The sequence below is a fragment of the Rhipicephalus sanguineus genome, chromosome 11, assembly GCF_013339695.2.
Source record: "Rhipicephalus sanguineus isolate Rsan-2018 chromosome 11, BIME_Rsan_1.4, whole genome shotgun sequence".
NCBI lineage: Eukaryota > Metazoa > Arthropoda > Arachnida > Ixodida > Ixodidae > Rhipicephalus > Rhipicephalus sanguineus.
Window position 1 is genome coordinate 122,507,782 of NC_051186.1, and position 19,152 is coordinate 122,526,933.

The 19,152-nt window shown below is 43.5% G+C and overlaps 1 protein-coding gene across 1 annotated transcript in view; it reads right to left on the bottom strand.

The window, feature by feature from the left end:
- Positions 1–9,287: 9,287 nt before the first annotated feature.
- LOC119373545 (ubiquinone biosynthesis monooxygenase COQ6, mitochondrial) overlaps positions 9,288–19,152 on the bottom strand; it is a 54,704-nt gene continuing 44,839 nt past the window's right edge. Inside the window, exons 11-14 of the mRNA XM_037643598.2 lie at positions 15,299–15,414; positions 13,471–13,637; positions 10,647–10,718; positions 9,288–9,398 (exon numbers count right to left, since the gene is read on the bottom strand). Coding sequence (XP_037499526.1) covers positions 10,689–10,718; positions 13,471–13,637; positions 15,299–15,414 — 313 coding nt within the window. The 3' untranslated portion in view covers positions 9,288–9,398; positions 10,647–10,688. The remainder of the gene's footprint in view (positions 9,399–10,646; positions 10,719–13,470; positions 13,638–15,298; positions 15,415–19,152) is intronic.

The window sequence follows — 19,152 nt, forward strand, 5'->3', positions numbered from 1 at the left end:
ATCGAAGATTCCAGGTTTATCGTTGGTGATTGCGTTAGCTCCAGAATAATCTCTAATGTTCGCGTTGCACGCTCAAACTTAACAGAACAATCCAAAACAATGAGCAATGTTCGAAATCTTGATGCGGCGCGTGCAAGGCTGGTTATACGTGCAACGGGTCAGTTACATGAAACTGCATGTGGCAATATATGCAAACAAGAGCTTGTCAAAGAGCTTGACAGTGCCAGGAAGCTCTTTGAAGACCTTTCAGTAAAACGATGAAATAAACATCATCTTTGATATTATTGTTTGGCATTTTATTGCTGTTTGATTCCTTCAAGTGAAGCAAGAAAATGCGCATATTATGCAAGGTGCTACCCCCCCTCCTCCTCCCGCACATGCAATCCCACAATATTTTCAAAATTTCAAACCCTCTGACAGAAAGTGTGCGCTGCTGCCGCTGACATATTCAAGCTTGCTGGTACTGGAGAGTATAAAATGCATTCTGTACACGCAAGCATATCGTAATCCACATTAACACTGCAGTTCTCTATTTGCACCACGTTTAGGATTTTGCGGTGCTCTTCGAATACAGGAGGTCTGTTTTTGACCAAGTATATTGAAACAACAGTCAAGTTTGGCAACTATCTGCGCGATTTGTATAGTCGGTAGTGTTAAAGCGAATAATACGAACAGGTAAAAAGATAGTTGTGAGTTGGGCTAGTTGGAACAAATCATTCATAATTCTACTGAGCTCAGTACACAAAACAAGGGACATGAGATAAAAACAATTGGCGCTTACAATGAAACGGGAAACAGAGCCTCATGTACTAGGAATGTAACTCAAGAGAGTTGTGGCTTGGGGTAGTTCAATTACAATTCAGTACAATTACGAAGGATAAAGTAATCCAACAGAAACCATGTCCATATGACTGTCAACATTAATGCAATTAGCATTTGAAGAAAATGAAGTGCAAGGCACCACTCGCTGACTTGGTTTAGCAGCTTTGCACTATGCACCATTTGCGATTCCAATACAGTGCACGCTACCTAGCGGGAGCACCTGGAAGCAGGAAATCCAGGGTGAACATGGGAACGAACACATTGGGCACACTGAGAAGATGCTGCATAGTTCTCAGATTTAAAAAAAAAAAGTGATGTCTAAAGGCTTGTTGTGTGTCGAAATGCTTGTCATCTTGCTGGAAAGGCAGCGATGCATTGTTTCATCATTTCCCGAAAGAAGCAGACGATGGGGAACGGAGAACGACATGCATTTGAAACTTGCGCATCGGGAAAAATAAGTGATTGACACTATGCTTGTTTGTTTGAAACAGTTCACTAGCAGGTGAATTCTTTCTCTCCAGTTAGCAGTGATGCTACCGCTGCGCCAATTGCGCCAGACTGCGCCAAAGTGCCCTGGCTGCTACAACCTGCTACATTTCCTCAAAATTTGGCGATTCTGCGCAGTAGCGCACCCAGGAATTCTCTCAGGGGGGGGTTGAAATTCTTAGAAGCCTACAGGAGTGTGGGATGGGGGGGGGGGGTGCAGGCACATTGCATAATACGCCATTTCGTTGTTTAGGCTGGAGGATTGCGACGACAAAGAAAATATGAGATACCAAATAGTAATAACAATACTACTACTACTGCTAATAATAATAATAATAATAATAATAATAATAATAATAATAATAATCATAATAATAATAATAATAGGAATAATAATAATAGGAATAATAATAATAATAATATCAAATGTGATGATGATGATGATCTTTCAGCATTTTACACCAAGGTCTTGAAAAACTTGAGAGGGCCAAGAAACTGTTCAGTGAAGCAGCGCACGGAGAAAATAAATGGCAAATTGAATAAACCGACGCGTATAATATGGTTCCAACAAAGATGCCTGGCAAATACTTATTTTTGTTAGTTCTTCAGCTCCAGGTAGTGATAAGGGTGCTGACGTGCGGGCCGGCTGGTGATCGCGCAATGCTGTTATAAAACAAATGAATTACTATGGTAGCGCAAACAAATGGGACGCAAGAAAGGCACACGAGGACACCCGGCGCCGTGTGCCTTTCTTGTGTCCCATTTATTGTGTCTTGTGCCCGATTACCACAGTAATCAGGAAATGTCATACAAACAAGCCCCATTGGCAACTTTAGCAATTAAAGAACTCTGCAACTGAGAATGTTGTGCACAATGTGAGCAGAACATCCTATATTATACTTCCTTCAAGCCTCGCCAAACTACAAATCTGAAAGTGCATCGTAAATATTTACTATAAGCTTTGTGGCATTGATTATAGACAGTATATACGTGCAGCTCAATGCAGCTGCACTGTAGCCAGGCTTACCGTTTTGCCATGTCATTCGGGTGCACAGGTTCGGCGACTGAAGTATCCTCAGTGATAAGTGACTGATCGATTGACGCATCTGAAGGCGATAAGTGCTGAGTCATCGCTTCCTTTTTGGCCGCAATTGGTCATTCCGGTGCTGTCGCTGCATCTCTTGAATCTGAACACGGACTCTTTTTCGGGAAGTAGGTGAGGATCGTGTTCGACTGACGCTTCAGCGAAATGCATGTGATGTGGTAGCTCATTCGACGCAGATTCGCGCAGCAGACACAGAAGCAAGTTCTAGCAAGCGAACTGAACGTGTGCATGGGGGCACATCAAACTTCGTAGCTTAATTCCGTCCGATGTACAACATACAAAAAAGAAGTGGTAAAAAGAGAGAGGGCGAGAGTTGTCTGAAAAAAAGAGAAAGAAAACGTGGCACCCCAATATAACTCTCGCACTTTCCAAAGCCCTTTTTTCTTGTCACGCGTCCTTGAAAACAATTACTCATTCTGCCCCGTCGTCTTACTCCTCCCATCTTCGCAACGCATGGATTTTCGCATAGCATTCGTGCTTGCTTGGGGTCCCTGCGTGCGCGCGGTACTGCGGCATGGCTGTCGACGCACACACTAGTTGCGCCAAGGCTTGCTCATAAATGCAGGAACCACAGTGTACGTGCTTAAACGAATATCGCCATGTGCTCGAGCTGTACGGCCTCCCGTGTTTGCTGTCGCTTTGACGAACGAGCCGCGTACGAGGTCGCCTTTCTTCTCGCCGCTCCAATACAGCTCGTCCGTCCTCTGTCAACAAAGTTAAAAAAAAAATGCGCGGCCACCCCGCTGGCGACACCATTTGCCTGTAGAAAACGCAAGCCCCGAAGAAAACAAAAAACACTATTTTCGAAGCGCCGCCGACGCCCTCTTATCTTTGGAACTTTGAGTGAACATTTTTCCCTACTTTTCGGAATACATACGGTTCCTTCTTGAGCGGTCGAGGGAGGGATGAACAGGGCTTCTTTTCTTGTTTGGTGGGTATGAAAGGGTGAGGCAGGCGGCGGCAGTGCTCTTCGGTCAAAGAACAGAGGAGTGCGAGGGATTGACCGGTGGGAATGAGTTGAAGAGTAAAAGGGGGTGGGGAGCTCCTTTGGCGTGTGGATGTGTCGAGGTGCACTGTTAGATGAGACAGGGAAAGGGGGATACTTGGAGTGCCGGACTGTGAGGCTGTACGCGTACATCTTTTTTTCCTTTTCTTTTTCTTGCGCTTTGCGCGGGGAAAAGCGAAGTCCTGCCAGCATTCATTTCCGGTAATTGGCTTCAGCTGCGATGGATTGGGGACGTCTTTTCCGTCTCTCTAAGTTCCGCTGATGCAGCTCGCGTCGCAGCCAGTACAATCAGTTTTGTTGAAGATGGCTTGGGTACGCTCTTCCGGTGGCCGGTTTTTGGGAGAAGGCATAGAACGCGCTATTGTGTTCGTAATGCTGCAAACATTTTCACGAACCGCCGGTCCCCATCGTCGGCTACGGGCCACACGCTCGGAGGAGTGGGGTGTCAACAAGACCGTTTTTTTTCTTCTTTTTTTCGGCAGCCTAGTACGCCGGCGGCTTTTCGAACATGTGGTTTCGCTTTGAAGTCGCGCGCGCGCCACCGTTAGCGGTTTCGAACTGGCTTCGGTCAGGTCTTTATCCCTCCCGTTTCGGACTGCACGTGTGCATGGCACAAAGGCGGCAAAGCGCAAGAGCCGACGGGCCATTCGCGTTCTTACTGTCTACGTTACTCAGCCGGCCGCAGAAACGGGCGATGGTTTTGCTGGCGCCACGGATAGCGGAGATATGTATTTCTGTCGTGATGTTGATTGGGGGACACCTGTTACTGGATTTCTCAGCTTGCGTCGTTGTGTTTTTGGAAGCGAAATGCTTCCTGAATAAAAGATTTTGGGTAGCCGTTCCTGGCGCGTTTCCTGAATATATCGCGTTTTTCTTGTTTTTCTTTCTAAAGTTGTGTGCTGCAGTGCGTTCCGGCTCTTCGCATTAATATCTTTACTACTGATGTATTGCGGATTTTTGTGGGGTTCTAAAGTGAACTGAAAATATCGACTTGTGTAGGTGTGTTTCCACAGTTTCATTTGCAAGTTACAAGGGCATCTAAAAACGATAGGGAGTCTTCTGTTTCAAGGGTGAACTGTACTCGTTGGATAAATTTAGATGAGAGAATAATTGTGACTTATGACCTCTTGACGCTCGAATGACAGTCATTGAGACGTATCTGTGAAAGATTTTTGACTGCGGCTGCAATGAATTAAGGGCTTGTTCCTCGATGTGTTCCATTGTTATATTTGCCATGGCGACAGACATGGGCACAGGGTTCCAAATAGTGAAACGTTTATGAGAAAGTTTGCATATTTAGCAAAATTAATGCATTGTGATAAGGCAGAAAAAGAAGATTCGCACCATATGTCTCTGGAAGGGCCCAAGTGCTTCAAATGCTTTTCTCCCTTTTTTTTTCGTTTTGGAGGATCGATAGTTACCTTGGTTCGGTCCTGCCAATTAGAATTACGTTAGAGCTCGTCTGCACGTAAAAAGTGGCGCTAATTGGTAAGAACGTGAATATAAAGAGCATTTTAGCGGTGACACGTGGCTATATACTTTAGAGCTTGCCGTTGAATGAGTGCCTTCATTTTCATTTTGTGTTTTGTCACGACCGCTAGATGAAAAAGCTTCATTCAGAGGGCGTGGTTTTGTAGAGCCCATCTATATGATGAAAAATGAATGTTTGTCGGCAAAGAGAGCGTACATTATTGACTATTTAAAGGAAAACAAAGGTGCTCCGTGACGGACACAATTCGTGTTGACTATAATATCAAGGATTTAAGAAAAAGTAATGAGAATGCCATCGGCATCGCAACAGGAAATGTTCATCACGCTTAAGCGAGTTTCGTTTCCATAGCGAGTAAGGCATTGAATGTAGATGAAAGCGCTTGTTATTTCTATAAAATGAGTTTTATGACGTAGAATTTGAAAGACGTTGCACATTCAAGACAAAACCAACATATATTTATTGCGCAATTTCGTCGTCGCGCCATTAGTGCCATTAAATCAAGCCTTGTGACACCGACAATTTAATGGTATTTAGGCACTTGATATCTTAATCTCTAATTACATTAGAAGCGTCCCAGTGAACCAGGTATAATTTGCATGTGCGCAGGTAAGTGCATTAGATTTGCCCGTGTAAACCGGATAATAACGTTACAAACGATAAACAACACTGCGAACTCTTGTTCTGGACAAACATGTATGTAGCACTGCGTACACAGCTGGATGAGCTGCTATACGTAATATTTTTCATGTCACATGCACTGTGCACCGACGTCTGTGGTCAAGTCACGCGGCGCATTGTCATTGTACACAGCCCCTTTTAGACTTCCCCCGAGAATCAAACAAATAAAAAAAACAATAGCTTGTTTCGAATATTCCGAAATATCTCCTTGCTCTATTGCAATAATCAGAGGGGGCAAGAAAAGAAGAGGGGTCAAACTGACGCCCCGTGAAAGCATCTTTTCTTTCGTCCAAAGCCGCTTCACTGGAAGTGAACGCAGAGCCACAGAGCACGCGGTTTGCGCTCTTTCAGTTTAGGAGTAGATGGGTGAATACAACGTATTTCTGGAGTAAATGAGAGAAAATCGACCTCAGACCACCTCTTGAATTGAAATAACAACGTCTGAAAGGCCCGTGAACGTGTACGCTGGATTCTCGGTGACAATGACCGTGAAGCAGTTAAGAGGGGGGGGGGGGGTCAGGTCGGCCTCAGGGGGGGGTTACAGCCCCCAAACCCCCCCCCCGTCGGTGCGCCACTGATTCTGCGCCAAGCCTGCTCCAAAGGGGTGTACTCTGACTTTCAGAAATGAAACTAACTACATGAGGTTCCCCCATCGAGAGCGACATCGCGCTGTACGCGGACGTTCTCCATGAGAGTGATGAAAATGGAGACAAAATACAGTATAACCTCGTTACAACAGATCTGTTTACAACAGACATTCGGATATTACATACCAATCTGCGGTGTTATACCGACCTCCGTATTAGTCCCATTGATTGAGCTTCGTTTACAACGGATTCTGGTACAACGGACATTCGGATATAATTGACTGAAATTTCAGGCCAGCAAGGTGGTCAGGACTCCTTTAGAGCGGACTTTTCTACCACAGTCATTAACTTCCGACTTCAAACATCGCTTAGCATACTTTCGGGACGGGAGCAGCTCACCGCGGATATCGACGTACCGATTTAAGAACGAAGGCCGCCGATCCCCGGTCTGTCAATGATCAGCTATGCCTAGCTGTAGCGACAAAAAAAAAAAAAAAAAAAAAACGGCGCGCAGCGTGCTTGGTGTTATGTTTGGAACGCTGACACGCGAAATTGCGAGCCGCTGCCACCGCTTCTCCTCGCGGTCGCTGCGCGGCGAGCTTGGCTGGGGGGTCCGCTGCCGATGCGCAAAATGCCCATCCGCGGTTCTGAGGACCCAGCGGGCAATGCGATTCGTTGCTTGAGACGAAGGACATTACGGCTTCTTCGCTTTCGCATGTCCGCTAGCGCGATTTTCTTGCCCACAGAGTTCGGATTTGGCTCGTACATCGGCACCGTGAACGGAGTTAGGCCTAACCACGACATCTAGTAGAAAGCTCGGTTGCGATGTGCGTGGCCGCGGTGCCCGATGTTTCAAAGTACATCATGCTCAATTGCGAGTACAAGGAGTTGTCCCGCGGTGGTCTTCGTCATAAGCTTCGAAGTGCTGATAAGAACCACGTCGAACAGCAGGTCCAACGAGTCAACGCTATTAGTCGCACGTCTGCGATGTTCGCGACGAGTGCGGTGCGCTATCGTAATCAGATGATTGAGCTTCCGCTTGCAGCTGCCCAACTAAAGCGTTCCAAATTATCATTGACCCATAAACGCAGAACGAGTGCGAACGCGTCACTAAATAGCGCAATTTTCGACAGCCACAACCTCGCGACGCACAAGCAGCAGACGATGATCCCGAAGCGAGCATTAACACGTCTTGGCTGCTTCTGCGGTAATACCGCAGAAGCAGCCAAAACGTGTTTTTCGTACGCTTGTTACTGAATGGAAGAGCCAGCTGAAATAGAGAACTTGAACGCGGAGAAATGCTCTTTACGACGAGCCCAAAATGGTGGCGCCCAGTTGCGCCGTTGCCGAGCTATAATTTTGAAAAACGCTTTCTTTTATATTTCCGCAATTTTCGCCAAGTCAGCAGACGCAAAACAAATTTTTCATAGCACTTCTACGTAGTTTTCATTGAAGATATTTTGGAATCAGATAGAAATGGGCTACAGAAACTGAAAATGCGATTTTCCAAAAATCGCATTCTTTTTTGGTCCCCCGTTAAAAATAAGACCATGTTTGTGACTCGTAATTCTCTCCGGTTATAACAGACCCATTCAGTGTTTACATGAAAGTCTGTTGTAACAGTACTTGGATTTTACATACTCCCTTTACAACAGACCAAAATCCTCTTCACTATGAAGGTCTGTTGTAATGAGGTTATACTGTATCAATATGGTGTTGTCAAGCGGATGAAGGAACTGCGTTTTGTTTTTTTTTTTTGTAATCAAAGCATCAACTGTAGGCAACATAGCGTAGCAGCAGTCAAGCGACATGCAGCCATGAAACGGCACATTGATGCTACCGGTCGTCATTGAGACGCTTCAGGTGGTCTGCAGCGGCCGAAAACGATCCAGCCGACTTTGGAATTCGGCAGTCCATGGAACGTTTTGCAGTGTGACCGCGTGACAAACGCAGAAACTCTGTTTGTGTTTGGCATGACTCTCAAGGGCATCCCATACTCGTGGGCCGACACAGCAACTGCCTTGTTTCCCAAGTTATTTGGAGATTTTGAAACAGCGAAGCAGCTTAGTTGTAAGAGGTTCAAGGCATCCTACATAGTTAGTGATGGCCTCGGGCCGTATTTCAGGAAACTTGTGTTTGACGAGCTGAACAAGCCGGATGTGGTTTTTTCTGTTAGCATTGACGAGACCCCTCTTCCTGAACAGAGGTGCCAACAACTCGATGTTGTAGTTAGGCATTTCTCCAACAAAATGCAGCGAGTTGTGGAACACCTACAGTCTTTCCGACTGGGCTCTGCGACTTCGGAAATTTTGGCTAGTGAAGTGCGGAGAGCAATGATGGACCTGCCGCAGAAAAATGTCATTTGCTTTTCTACGGATGGCCCTAATGCAATGAAAAGCTTCAGAAAAAAGATGCAGGAAGCATACCCTGACATCATGGATGTAGGAGAGTGCTGCTTGCACAAAGTGCACAACTCATTTGCCCGCGGCTTGAGTGCTGTTGGCTCGGATGTCGACGCTGCTGTGGTCGATGTTTATTACTTTTTTTAGAATTCTTCGGCTCAGAATGAATTGTTGAAGGCAGAGCACCTGCTCCAAAAGCTAGTTTTGCTGCTCCAAAACGCAATTTTGCCTGCTCCAAAAGCTGCTCCAAAGTGGCCTAAGCCAGTAGCATCACTGAGTTAGCCGACCATTAATCTGTGTGTACGCTATTTTTAATATAATGTGGGCTCTCAAAGAGGAGATAGTACGTTTGTTTAGGCAATTTAATGCTTTAATCAACAAGGACACACACGAAATTTCGTTATGTTTATTTTCTAGACCAGTCTTAGTGCTAACGATGATCGAATTAAGCACCTGGAAATTAATTACAGTCATACCTGTTACATGATGGCAGGGTGCATAATATGTTTTTGCAGCTGAGCAGGTAGTTGTAGCTTACAGTTATGTATACTAATTTTCAATGGTACAAAAAAAGGCCATCTAGATAATCTCAACAGAACCAGGGCCACAAAAGCTTACTTCATGAACCACCCTGAAATTTGCACTGGCTGCAATTGTACTGGCAAGAGTCTGCTCTAAATATGCTCTAAATAATAACTGTGGCAAATCTAAAGAATGACAAGAAAATAAGCACCACAATAATCAGTAATTCGCCATTCTTTAATTAACACTTCACCGTTTGTGAAAGATATTTACCCATAGGTTCTCATATGTGATCATTCTGAAAGAAACAGAAAGGCAGATCAATAAGTCAGTGCATATTGTCATAATTTTGTCTTGTAATTGCAGTGGAAACACACAGTGTTTACCTGCTCTGCAATATAGTATTTCCCATATGCCCTATGTGAGAAAAAGTTAGCTCATATTCGAGCAGCCTTGACAAATTTACAAGCGTGCAAATTCCTTGTCGCTGGAGCCGAGGTTTCGACAAGCGGACTTGTCTGCAACTGCATCTTCAAGGTTGCAGCCTTGAGGACTGCAACAGCAACTGCAACTTCAAGGATGCAGCCTTCAAGAAGACAAGTCTGCTTGTCGAAAAGTCGGCTCCAGTGACACTGTGTGTTCACGAATTTTTCATCTCTTGAAGCTCCCATGTTCCCACGAGCTTCTGCTTTTTTCAAATTCCTGGTTGAAGCACAAGGTGCAGATGCACAGGAGGCACTGTAGTTTATGAAACAAATTGCTAATTAATATGCATGGCTCTTACAGTAAACAAATTGAACCTAACTGTAACTGACTCATAGTACTTACAAGAAACTTTGTCAGATCACAAATTTAACTATGTCGAAGTACTATATGTGTTCCCAGGAGTCAAGTGATGCATTTGGGAGCATAAATGTGATGTGCCCAGCATGATTTTTCATGCTGGTACATACGACGACAAAGTGGTGTGTTGTGCACTTTGCTTGATAGTTGGTATTCCAGTAGACTGTCAGTGATAGTCTCGCCCAAAATGGTGCATAGAAATGAGTTGACTGTTGGGTGGTGCTTCTCTTTTTGTTTTCCTTGTCACAAAGTCTACAAGTATAATATGAATGTGATGAACAAGTCTTTCATTAAACTTAAAACTATGGATGAAGCTTGCTTCGCTCAATAACAAAAGGGAAATAAATAAATGGTGCTCACTGGAACTCAGATCAGGTAATAAAAACAAAGTTTGCTGCGATGCAGGTTTCACTAAATCTGGGAGTTGGTCACTTGGAGGTTCAGCTCAATTGGTGTTTTGGCACTTGACTTTGCACACTGACGAGAGTAGTGAAAAAGTTGCAAGTTAGTCTGTTCTCGCTGCACGTTGAAGAACTGCAGGTGACAACAACTAGATTACAGAGTTTGCCCCCACAGGTTCTCTCTAGGATGCTTATTTGAAGATCGAGATCGCACCAATTAATCCTACTTACGAAGCTACTGATGAAGATACACCTGAGCAGTTTCCCTCCAACAAAAACAAAGAAATGTGCATAGCACTCACCTGTACAAAATGCCTATGCAGGCAGACTGCTTGCAACCTCACTCAATATGATGCACGATCAACTATCCTTTCCTGGAAGAAAAGGTCGGATATTAATTCTTCATATACTGGACAACAGAATCGAGCATCACAAGCAGTCAAACGTTGAAATGTCTCCATTGCCTGGCCAATGAAATAATGCAAGACCTTATCTTGAAAGTAAGATCTCATCTGCTGGGCTCACATCAGGGCTGTGTCAGGACTGCATCAGCCCTGATGCGAGCCCAGAAGATTTATTCCTGCTCCCAAAGCTCAAGAGAAGCCTGAAAAGTCATCATTTGGACGGTGTTCCCACCAACCAATGGGCTGTCACTGATTCTCTGATAGAGGTCATGGAAGCCGACTTTCAGGGATCTCTTGCAGCGTGGGGACTGCATTGTACTTGGTGTATCGACACCCAAAGAAATTATATTGAAGAATTTCAATAATATGTACCGATTAGATCAATAAATTCTTTTTACTAGACCCAGTCTCATTAATTTACAGACAGACACTCTATACTCGTGGGAAGATTATGACCGATTATTAGATCGATTTTAAGTAGAGCTGTGCGAATAGCAAAATTTTGGGTGCGAAGCGAATTCGAATATTGAAGTGTGAGTGCGAATCGAATCGAACATTTTTCGAATATTTCTCGAATATTTCTTGAATATTTTTCGAATACTTCGAATCGAAATTGCAGAAAAGAATGTTAGAGGGGATTCCTAAGCATATTCTCGTGAGATAGCAACATGAAAGTGTTTCTTTTCGCTATGTTGATGAAGCACTGGCGGGCTGGTGTTTCATAGCTGTCTTATCAAGAATGAGGCAATGTAGACGCTGGATTCTATTTATGTACATGATTTGGTGCAACCAAAGTGTTGCCGACAACACTTTACACGTGATAGGCAAAGATGCCATTTCCTCAGCCTCTCCCCCTCTTTCAAATTCTGTGGAAGCCCAACTGATGTGGCGGACAAGGGTGTGCTCCCTTCAAGTCCGCAGTTCCAAATCTGCCTCATAGACGTCGATATATAAAAACATATGAAACTTTCGAGACTAAGAAGCTTCGGCTTCCGATTTTTCGGACTTCTTGCCCAAATTTCAGGTCCAAAACAGCATTAACTGAGCCCCCACCTCCGCCACATCTTTCATGTCCATGTTGGAAGCAGCGTTTTCTTGAGTTAAAAGGACCGTCAACTGCCCAAAACATGAAATGAGATGAGTGCACTGATGGAAAGATTGTCCATCGCATTGACTCAAACCAACCCTGTTTATCTCGTGAGAGGCGGATTTATATTTTTATTTCTTGATTGAAAGTCGCGAAAAATGACATTTGGCGCCTCTGGTGGCAAAATCATAAACGGTCCGATGAAGCCGGTCACGTGACCATTGATGGTGTATGCGTTCAATGACTTTTCTGTTAGTACTGAAATATTGTTCATTTCTTTATATTAAAAGATATTGCTCCATAAAAATGTACATATAAGCCTGCGTTAGTTGTATGCAACAAAGTGGCGCTGCCTTCGCTTGGCGTAATGATCCCATGCTGCGAAAAGCCATCCATGACACAGACGCAGGCAACCTTGGTCGCAGGTGCGCACAACGCTGTACAAATACCGAGAAGGTGTATAAAGCCACATCATCTCATTGTAACAGCTTGCTATTTTCAAAAATGGCTGGAAAGCTCAAAATAAAAGTGGTTAAGCATAGCTACAGTAACTCCTGCGAAAGCAGAACAACGACAGCTTTCACAAGGGCTAGCGGCATTGCTATCAATTCTCAGCGTTGCTGGAGCAAGCCTTCATGCGTGTTTGGAGCCTTTCAGATCGAAAAATACTGCTTATAAAATAACTACGTGCTTTTAGGATAAACCACTGCAGCTACAAACGCTATGAAGGGTAAGCTTCCTGTCGCACCGTAAAAAGCTGGGTCGAAAAAAATCAGTTGTCGGTCCCTTTAATACATTTGCGACCGTAGCAGAGCTTGAAAGGCAGCTTTGCCGCAATACCGGGGTGTAATGAGGTGAAGCATATTGAAAACCTAGGGACGACTTCCAATCGGACGTTCTCTGGCAAAGTTCGGGCGTAACGGAGCTTGAAAGGCAGCTTTCCTGCAATATCGCGGTGTCATGAGGTGAAGCATATTAAAAATCTAGGGACCACTTCCAATCGGACGTTGACAGTGTCTTGGCAAAGTTCGACCGTAATGGAGCTTGAAAAGCAGCTATGCCGCTATACGAGAGTGTAATGAGGTGAAGCATATTGAAAATCTTAAGGGGTCACTTTCAGTCTGATGTTGACTGTATTTGTTTTTGGGAAGTTCGAATAGTTCGAATAGTAAAATTCCAGTGCGAATCAAATCGAATGGCAAACACTATTCGAAAAATATTTGAAATTTCGAATATTTGCACACCCCTAATTTAAGTACTTCAGCAGGTTCATCTTTTAGTAGAGAATAAAATTAAAAACTGACATCCTTTGCTTTATAGCAAGAATGTGTCCCTCCTACCCCCAAATTCCAAACTACTTGGCACATTCTTACTCCATAGGAAATGTTAAATATGAAGACAAGTGGTCAGTTGCACTGCGTGGATTAATGAATGAATACGTTCATTATGAAAAAGATAACATTCAATTTTGCAGCGGAATGCAGTTATGGACAATTACAGAACACTTCAATATCATAGAAAATTTAGACCAGACAGCCGAGTACCACTGAAGTGCTACCTTCACATGAGCTTTGCACATGCACTAGGGCAAGTCTTAACAAGTGGAGGGGTAAACGAGACTAGCAATGCACGCACCTTGAGACCGACCCAGGAGTCGATGAGCTGCAGTCCCAGGCTGCGGGCAGCCACCACAGGCAGCAGGTTGAAACGGTACAGCCCAACCAAAGCCTCAATGGCCAACAAGAAGGGCACCGTGTGCCGCTGGCGCAACGTCTCGTACCGTAAGAGCGTGTCGAAGCTCACTGCAAGAACAACCACAACTGCGACTCACACGGCAATCTCAGAAATAGCAATAACAGTGCACGCTTACAAACAGGGCCCAATTCGTGGTCTAAAACTTTTGCATCTGCTGGCAAGTTGCGGCCCTGCCGGTAAGCAAGTACTATTATCATTACCGTGATGAAGTACTATGTTATATTGGCCCCCATTTGGTAAAGTAGATGGTTAGGACCAACATGCAGGTGGCCAATGTGGTGAGCTGTTATTCTTAAATTTATTGTGTTGATTAAAGGTGGCGTGTGCTGTGCAGGCTGCAGCGAACAGCCCAACTGAAAGCGGTAGTGTTCTCTGCACAACTCAAGCCATGCAAAATATATAGCCCTCATGATAAATTATGATAATGGTAAGTAATAATAAAACATGACACCATTTGATTTTGCTCTGCTTGTCCATGAAAATCCACCGTGACTTGCATAATCGATCGCTTGACAAACACAAATTGTAATTAAGACAATGCATAATCACAGTGACGAATAATGCGTAAAAATTCCCAATAAGTTTCTTGCAGAGCCTCTATGAACGTTTGGGTGTGTTCTGCAAAACAACAAATACAGATATGGTAAAAGTATATACACTCGAACCTCATTATAACAAAGTTGCATCTGCCACAAAAATAACTTCGTTATATCCGAAAATTCGTTATAAACGTTTATTTGTAACACTGTAGCTATGACAAGACTATTATTCATTTACTTCGTTATAACCGATAATTCGTTATATCCGTGTTCGTTATAACGAGGTTTGAGTGTAATGAGAAATCTACTTGCATGCATCGACTAAGGTTGCCACTAGGGCCTGTTGACGTGCTATTGGTATGTGCAATGTTGCACGTAAAAGACATGGACAGGAATGAGGTATGCATCAAATTATCAATATAAATCAATTCTGCCGTACTTTCCAGACATTCAATTTTTTGTGGGTTCAACGATATTTTAAAGCTTACAACCATTCTTGGCAATGTGAGAACGTGAACTAGAACATGTTTACAAGCCGGACTGCTTGAGCTTGTCAGGTGGCTTTTTATCTTTCAGCTGCTTTTGGAAAATTCGAGGAAAAAAATATGGTCATACAAAAACAAAAATGCGGAATACTACACAGAGTTATCCCTTTATACATCCACATCTTTTTTTTTTATGCCCTCACCAAACACTGAATTCTCAAAACAAGTATATAAAGAACGAAAAAAAAAGAACAAAAGGCAGGCACACGGAAAGCTTTGTCCAGTGATACAACGGTACACACTGCACTCAGGAACTGAGGACACGAGCTCTGCCACCAAGAGAGAAATAGATACCGTATTTGTGCGAAAGTTTGTGCGATGCATACCATGTTATATGGACACGTCAAGGGGTTAGAATTGGAACGCTTCCATTTACTATGGCATTCAGTATGTGACACGACCAGCAATGACCGCTGGATACATGATAAAAGATTCCGCAATACACTTCTTCACTTCATACAAAGCAACAGTATTACGGCGCACATTTAATATGCAAATACACACAAAGTATTATGCCTTAAGGGCAAGTCTATATCACACTAAAAAAAAATATGCGAGAAAATCTGGTAATGTGGTCAAAGCACACACGCGCCAGTCTTCATCGCTGCAATGTCGGCAACTTACCTATTGGCTCTCCATTATACACAGACTCAACCAAGAGCTGAGCCAGTTCCTGGGCGTCACCAAAGCCAAGGTTCGCACCCTGACCAGCCATTGGGTGCACTCGATGGGCAGCGTCACTGCATCAGTAGTGGAGAGAATAAAAAGACAGATGTCGACTCTTGCATGAAAGTAGCCGTAATTTCCTCACAGGCCTGTTTTAGTGATGCATCCATATGCTATGAAAGAATTAATACATAACCACCCGTTTGTAGCATGAAGCCACAAGGAAATCCATACGACTCTCTCAGAAAAGAAAGGTTCTAGTAGAAGGAAAATTCGTCTCGGTCTGGGGGTTGAACCCAGGACCAACGCCTTTCTGTGGCGGTCGCTCTAACGATTGAGCAATGTGTTCCAGGGCCTTGTCTTTGAGCTACAAAAGAGTGGTTGTTAATTATTCCTTTAATAACCCTTCCCCCACCTTGTGGGATTCCAGAGATCTCATCTGCAATATCCAGATGCTCTGGACACAAAAAGGGATGCTGAGGTAAAACAGAAAACCAGTTCAGACTGACAAGGTATCCTTTCACAACTGTACTGTTGTAAATTCCAGCATTGTAAACGCACAATTGAAAGAGAAAACGAGGGTCAAAGTTCCATGTTTAGTTTTGCACTGAAGCCTCATCAAACAAATAGCAGTACAACACACTTCAATGTCTTTTTTACACCTTTTTGGCTACACTGGCTCAATAAAATTTCCTGAAACTTGCTACATTACGTCTCTGGCTTCCCTCGAACATATTGCAGTTCATTTTTGCTGATAAAAAGTTCCGTCATTATAATGTCATGATGTGACGTGCTGCTTGGAGAAGGTCATGTGGGTTTTAGAATGGAGCCTTGCGAGACCTTGTGAGAACTTTGCAAGCTCTTTAGGTCTCGCAACGTCTCACAAACTCTTGTGCAAGTCTCATGGACCGGAGCACCAACATAGCAACATAAAGCATTTGCCTTAATATATAAAATGCCTAAATGTGTGTCATATAACGTTCACCCTTTCAATTCCTTGGTAATACAATGTGCTTCAAAGCCTAGCTTGCTACCTTTCTGCCACGAAACCTCCAACCCACTCTCCTAAACATCTTTGCGAGAATGTTAGATGTGTAATCCGCTTTTCTTTTTTATTTGAGTCATGCCGTACTTTAACGAAAGTAAAAAAAATGAACGAATGTCTTGGCCTGTTACCTAGTCCATGGCCCTAACCACCTCGCATATATTTTTTTTTTAATTTCAAGTAAAAGGCCACATCGAGTTCAGAGTGCCAACATCATCAGTAGTGCCAAACGTGGCCACGAGTGTGCCACCAAATAAAAAAACAGCCCCATGCTCCTCTCCGGGCCAAGAGTTAATCGTGACATCACCAGTAGAATCTGGTCATGTCAACAGCAGAAAGAACCTGTTTGTTGGCCTGTGGTTATGTAAATTCCCTGCTTATCCTCCTTGCACAATGAGGAGAAACACTCGGTTAAGTGGAGAGACGAGCCAACAAACGGAGTGTAGCGAAGGAAAGAGCAAAACGAGCAAGGGCTGCATTTCAATCATCAAACGCATGCAGCTCCACTATTACGGCAGAACTCTGAAAAATTCCAATTCGAAAAGGCCACGTGTTCACTGTAGACTCGTGCACAACTGCAACTCCACACAGGGGCGGATCCAGGCGCTTGCTTTGGGGGGGGCGGTTGGTTGTTGGGGGGGGGGGGGGGGGGGGGGGGGGGGGGGCGTTGCCCAACTTTAAAACTTCACGTTAGTAACCAAATGCTCATTATTTTTGTTCTCAGTTGCATTGCTCAGTGCCATTTCATTATCTAAAATAATATCTCGTAGAAAACCACGTGCAGTTTTGAAAACAATTTATTGACATGGTGGGCATGGTCAAATCTTGTAATATCACAAAAACCTAAAAGTTTACGCAGGAATCTGAGTAATATCGGCGACAAATATGAACACAAGAGAGAATGCAAATCACGCAAGCAGCATTAACCAGCATAGAGCGGCGATTTGTACGTTTACACGAAGTCTCACCGAGCTTTGTACATAGGAAAGTAGAGCGACACTCATCATTCATGAGTCATACACAAGAAGTACAATGAGGTATCTAGAGTGATACAAAACAACTACAATAATGTTTACTAAAAGTAAACATAACTGCATTATACAGGGTTGATGGCAACTTTGAAGAAAACAATTCAAGGGTTTTTAAGGACTTTCAAGCACCTAACGAAGAATTTTCAAGGACTTCAAGCAACACTTGTTGAGATCGTAGAAAAAGGAAACACCAGCTTTTACAGCATGAAGCACATCCTTCATTGCACACAAGCCAAAGTAGGAACATTTTCACAATTAATAGCTAACTAAAGGAATTCTCACCGTTCCTTTTTCGCTCATATTTTTTACACTGTTTTCCACGGGTTTCAGTGTTCTTCTGCTAAGTTGCTTAAACTGATTCACCTCACAATATGGATGTATTGCGTGAGCGCGTGTGCACATGACACATACACAAAATGTGCATTGCCAGCCTTAAAATTTTTTCAACTTATATGTATATAAGACATAATCGCCGCTAATATAACACAAAAACGCAGGAAAAAACACAAACATGACAACATGGGCAGCACTTGCAACTTATTTTGTGACATTTTAGGGGCAATTATGTCACATATAGCAAGTACCAACTAGGCGATGAACACGTTCACCTGTTGAGCATATATGCCCACACACACACACATATGCAAAGGGGTCGGGCTCCCTTCACTCTCTACTGCCACAAAATAAAATCCTCGTCAACCCTCTGATCAAAAGTAGGCTCGTGCAAACATAACTTTCTAGGCTCAAAGTGAATGGCAATTAGTGTCGAATAATTTTGTAGTGATTTCATATAGTAGCGGGATTTGAATTGTAGTAGGATGCAAACTATATGTGGAAAAATAATTTAAGTTTTAAAATTTCTCATACGTAAGCAATATAAGACGATAATAAAAGGAATGACTGAAGTGCAGAAGTGTGGCTTCGCGCTGGGACGGATTTCCCCTGACAAGGTGGTTTTTTCGGCACAGCAGTCCCGTGTTGCAGTGAAACCATCTTTAAAGCGGGTTACATGTGTTAGAATATGTCTGTTCGTTCTTTTTAAATACTTTCAAATTCTAAATTAATGTCATAGCGAATTGGAACCGTGTAATATGAGCTCGATTATTGGCACAGAACTATCCAAAATGCAATTGCTAAAAATTGGCTCAACAAAAGTGTATTGACAAAATTCAAGGACATTTAGGGACCTACAAGAATTTAAGAGTTTTCAAGGCCTTAAAAGTGCTATTTCAAAATTCCAGGGTTTTCAAGGGTTTCAAGGACAGCTACGACCCCTGTAGCATAAGAAAAGGCGGCAATCTTAACCAACAAAACAAAAGTCGGAAAGAAACATGTGCAGCAGAAAAACGATATTTACACACGAATGAATGTGTATATTCGTGATAAAAAGGTTCACAGGTTTGTTAGAAAAGCATGCGGGGTTGGCATCTTCGGCAATTAAGCTTGTAAAGACTCAAACTATGGAGGCTGGTTAAATCACAAGCTCTAACCTCCGCTGTCCGCTACATTTGGTTGCGAACCGCTCAATCACTTTACTCGTGTCAGTGGTAATGTCCCTATGAGCATGTAATAATGCCAGCCCAGTCAAACGCTCTTCACCCATTTGAGAGCGCATCCACGTCTTCAGACGTCGTAAAGCAGAAAAAGACCTTTCGGCACTGGCCACACTTACGGGTAGAGTGGCCAGTATCTGAAGAAATGTGTGAATTAAAGGAAAGATTTCCCTGTCGCACGTG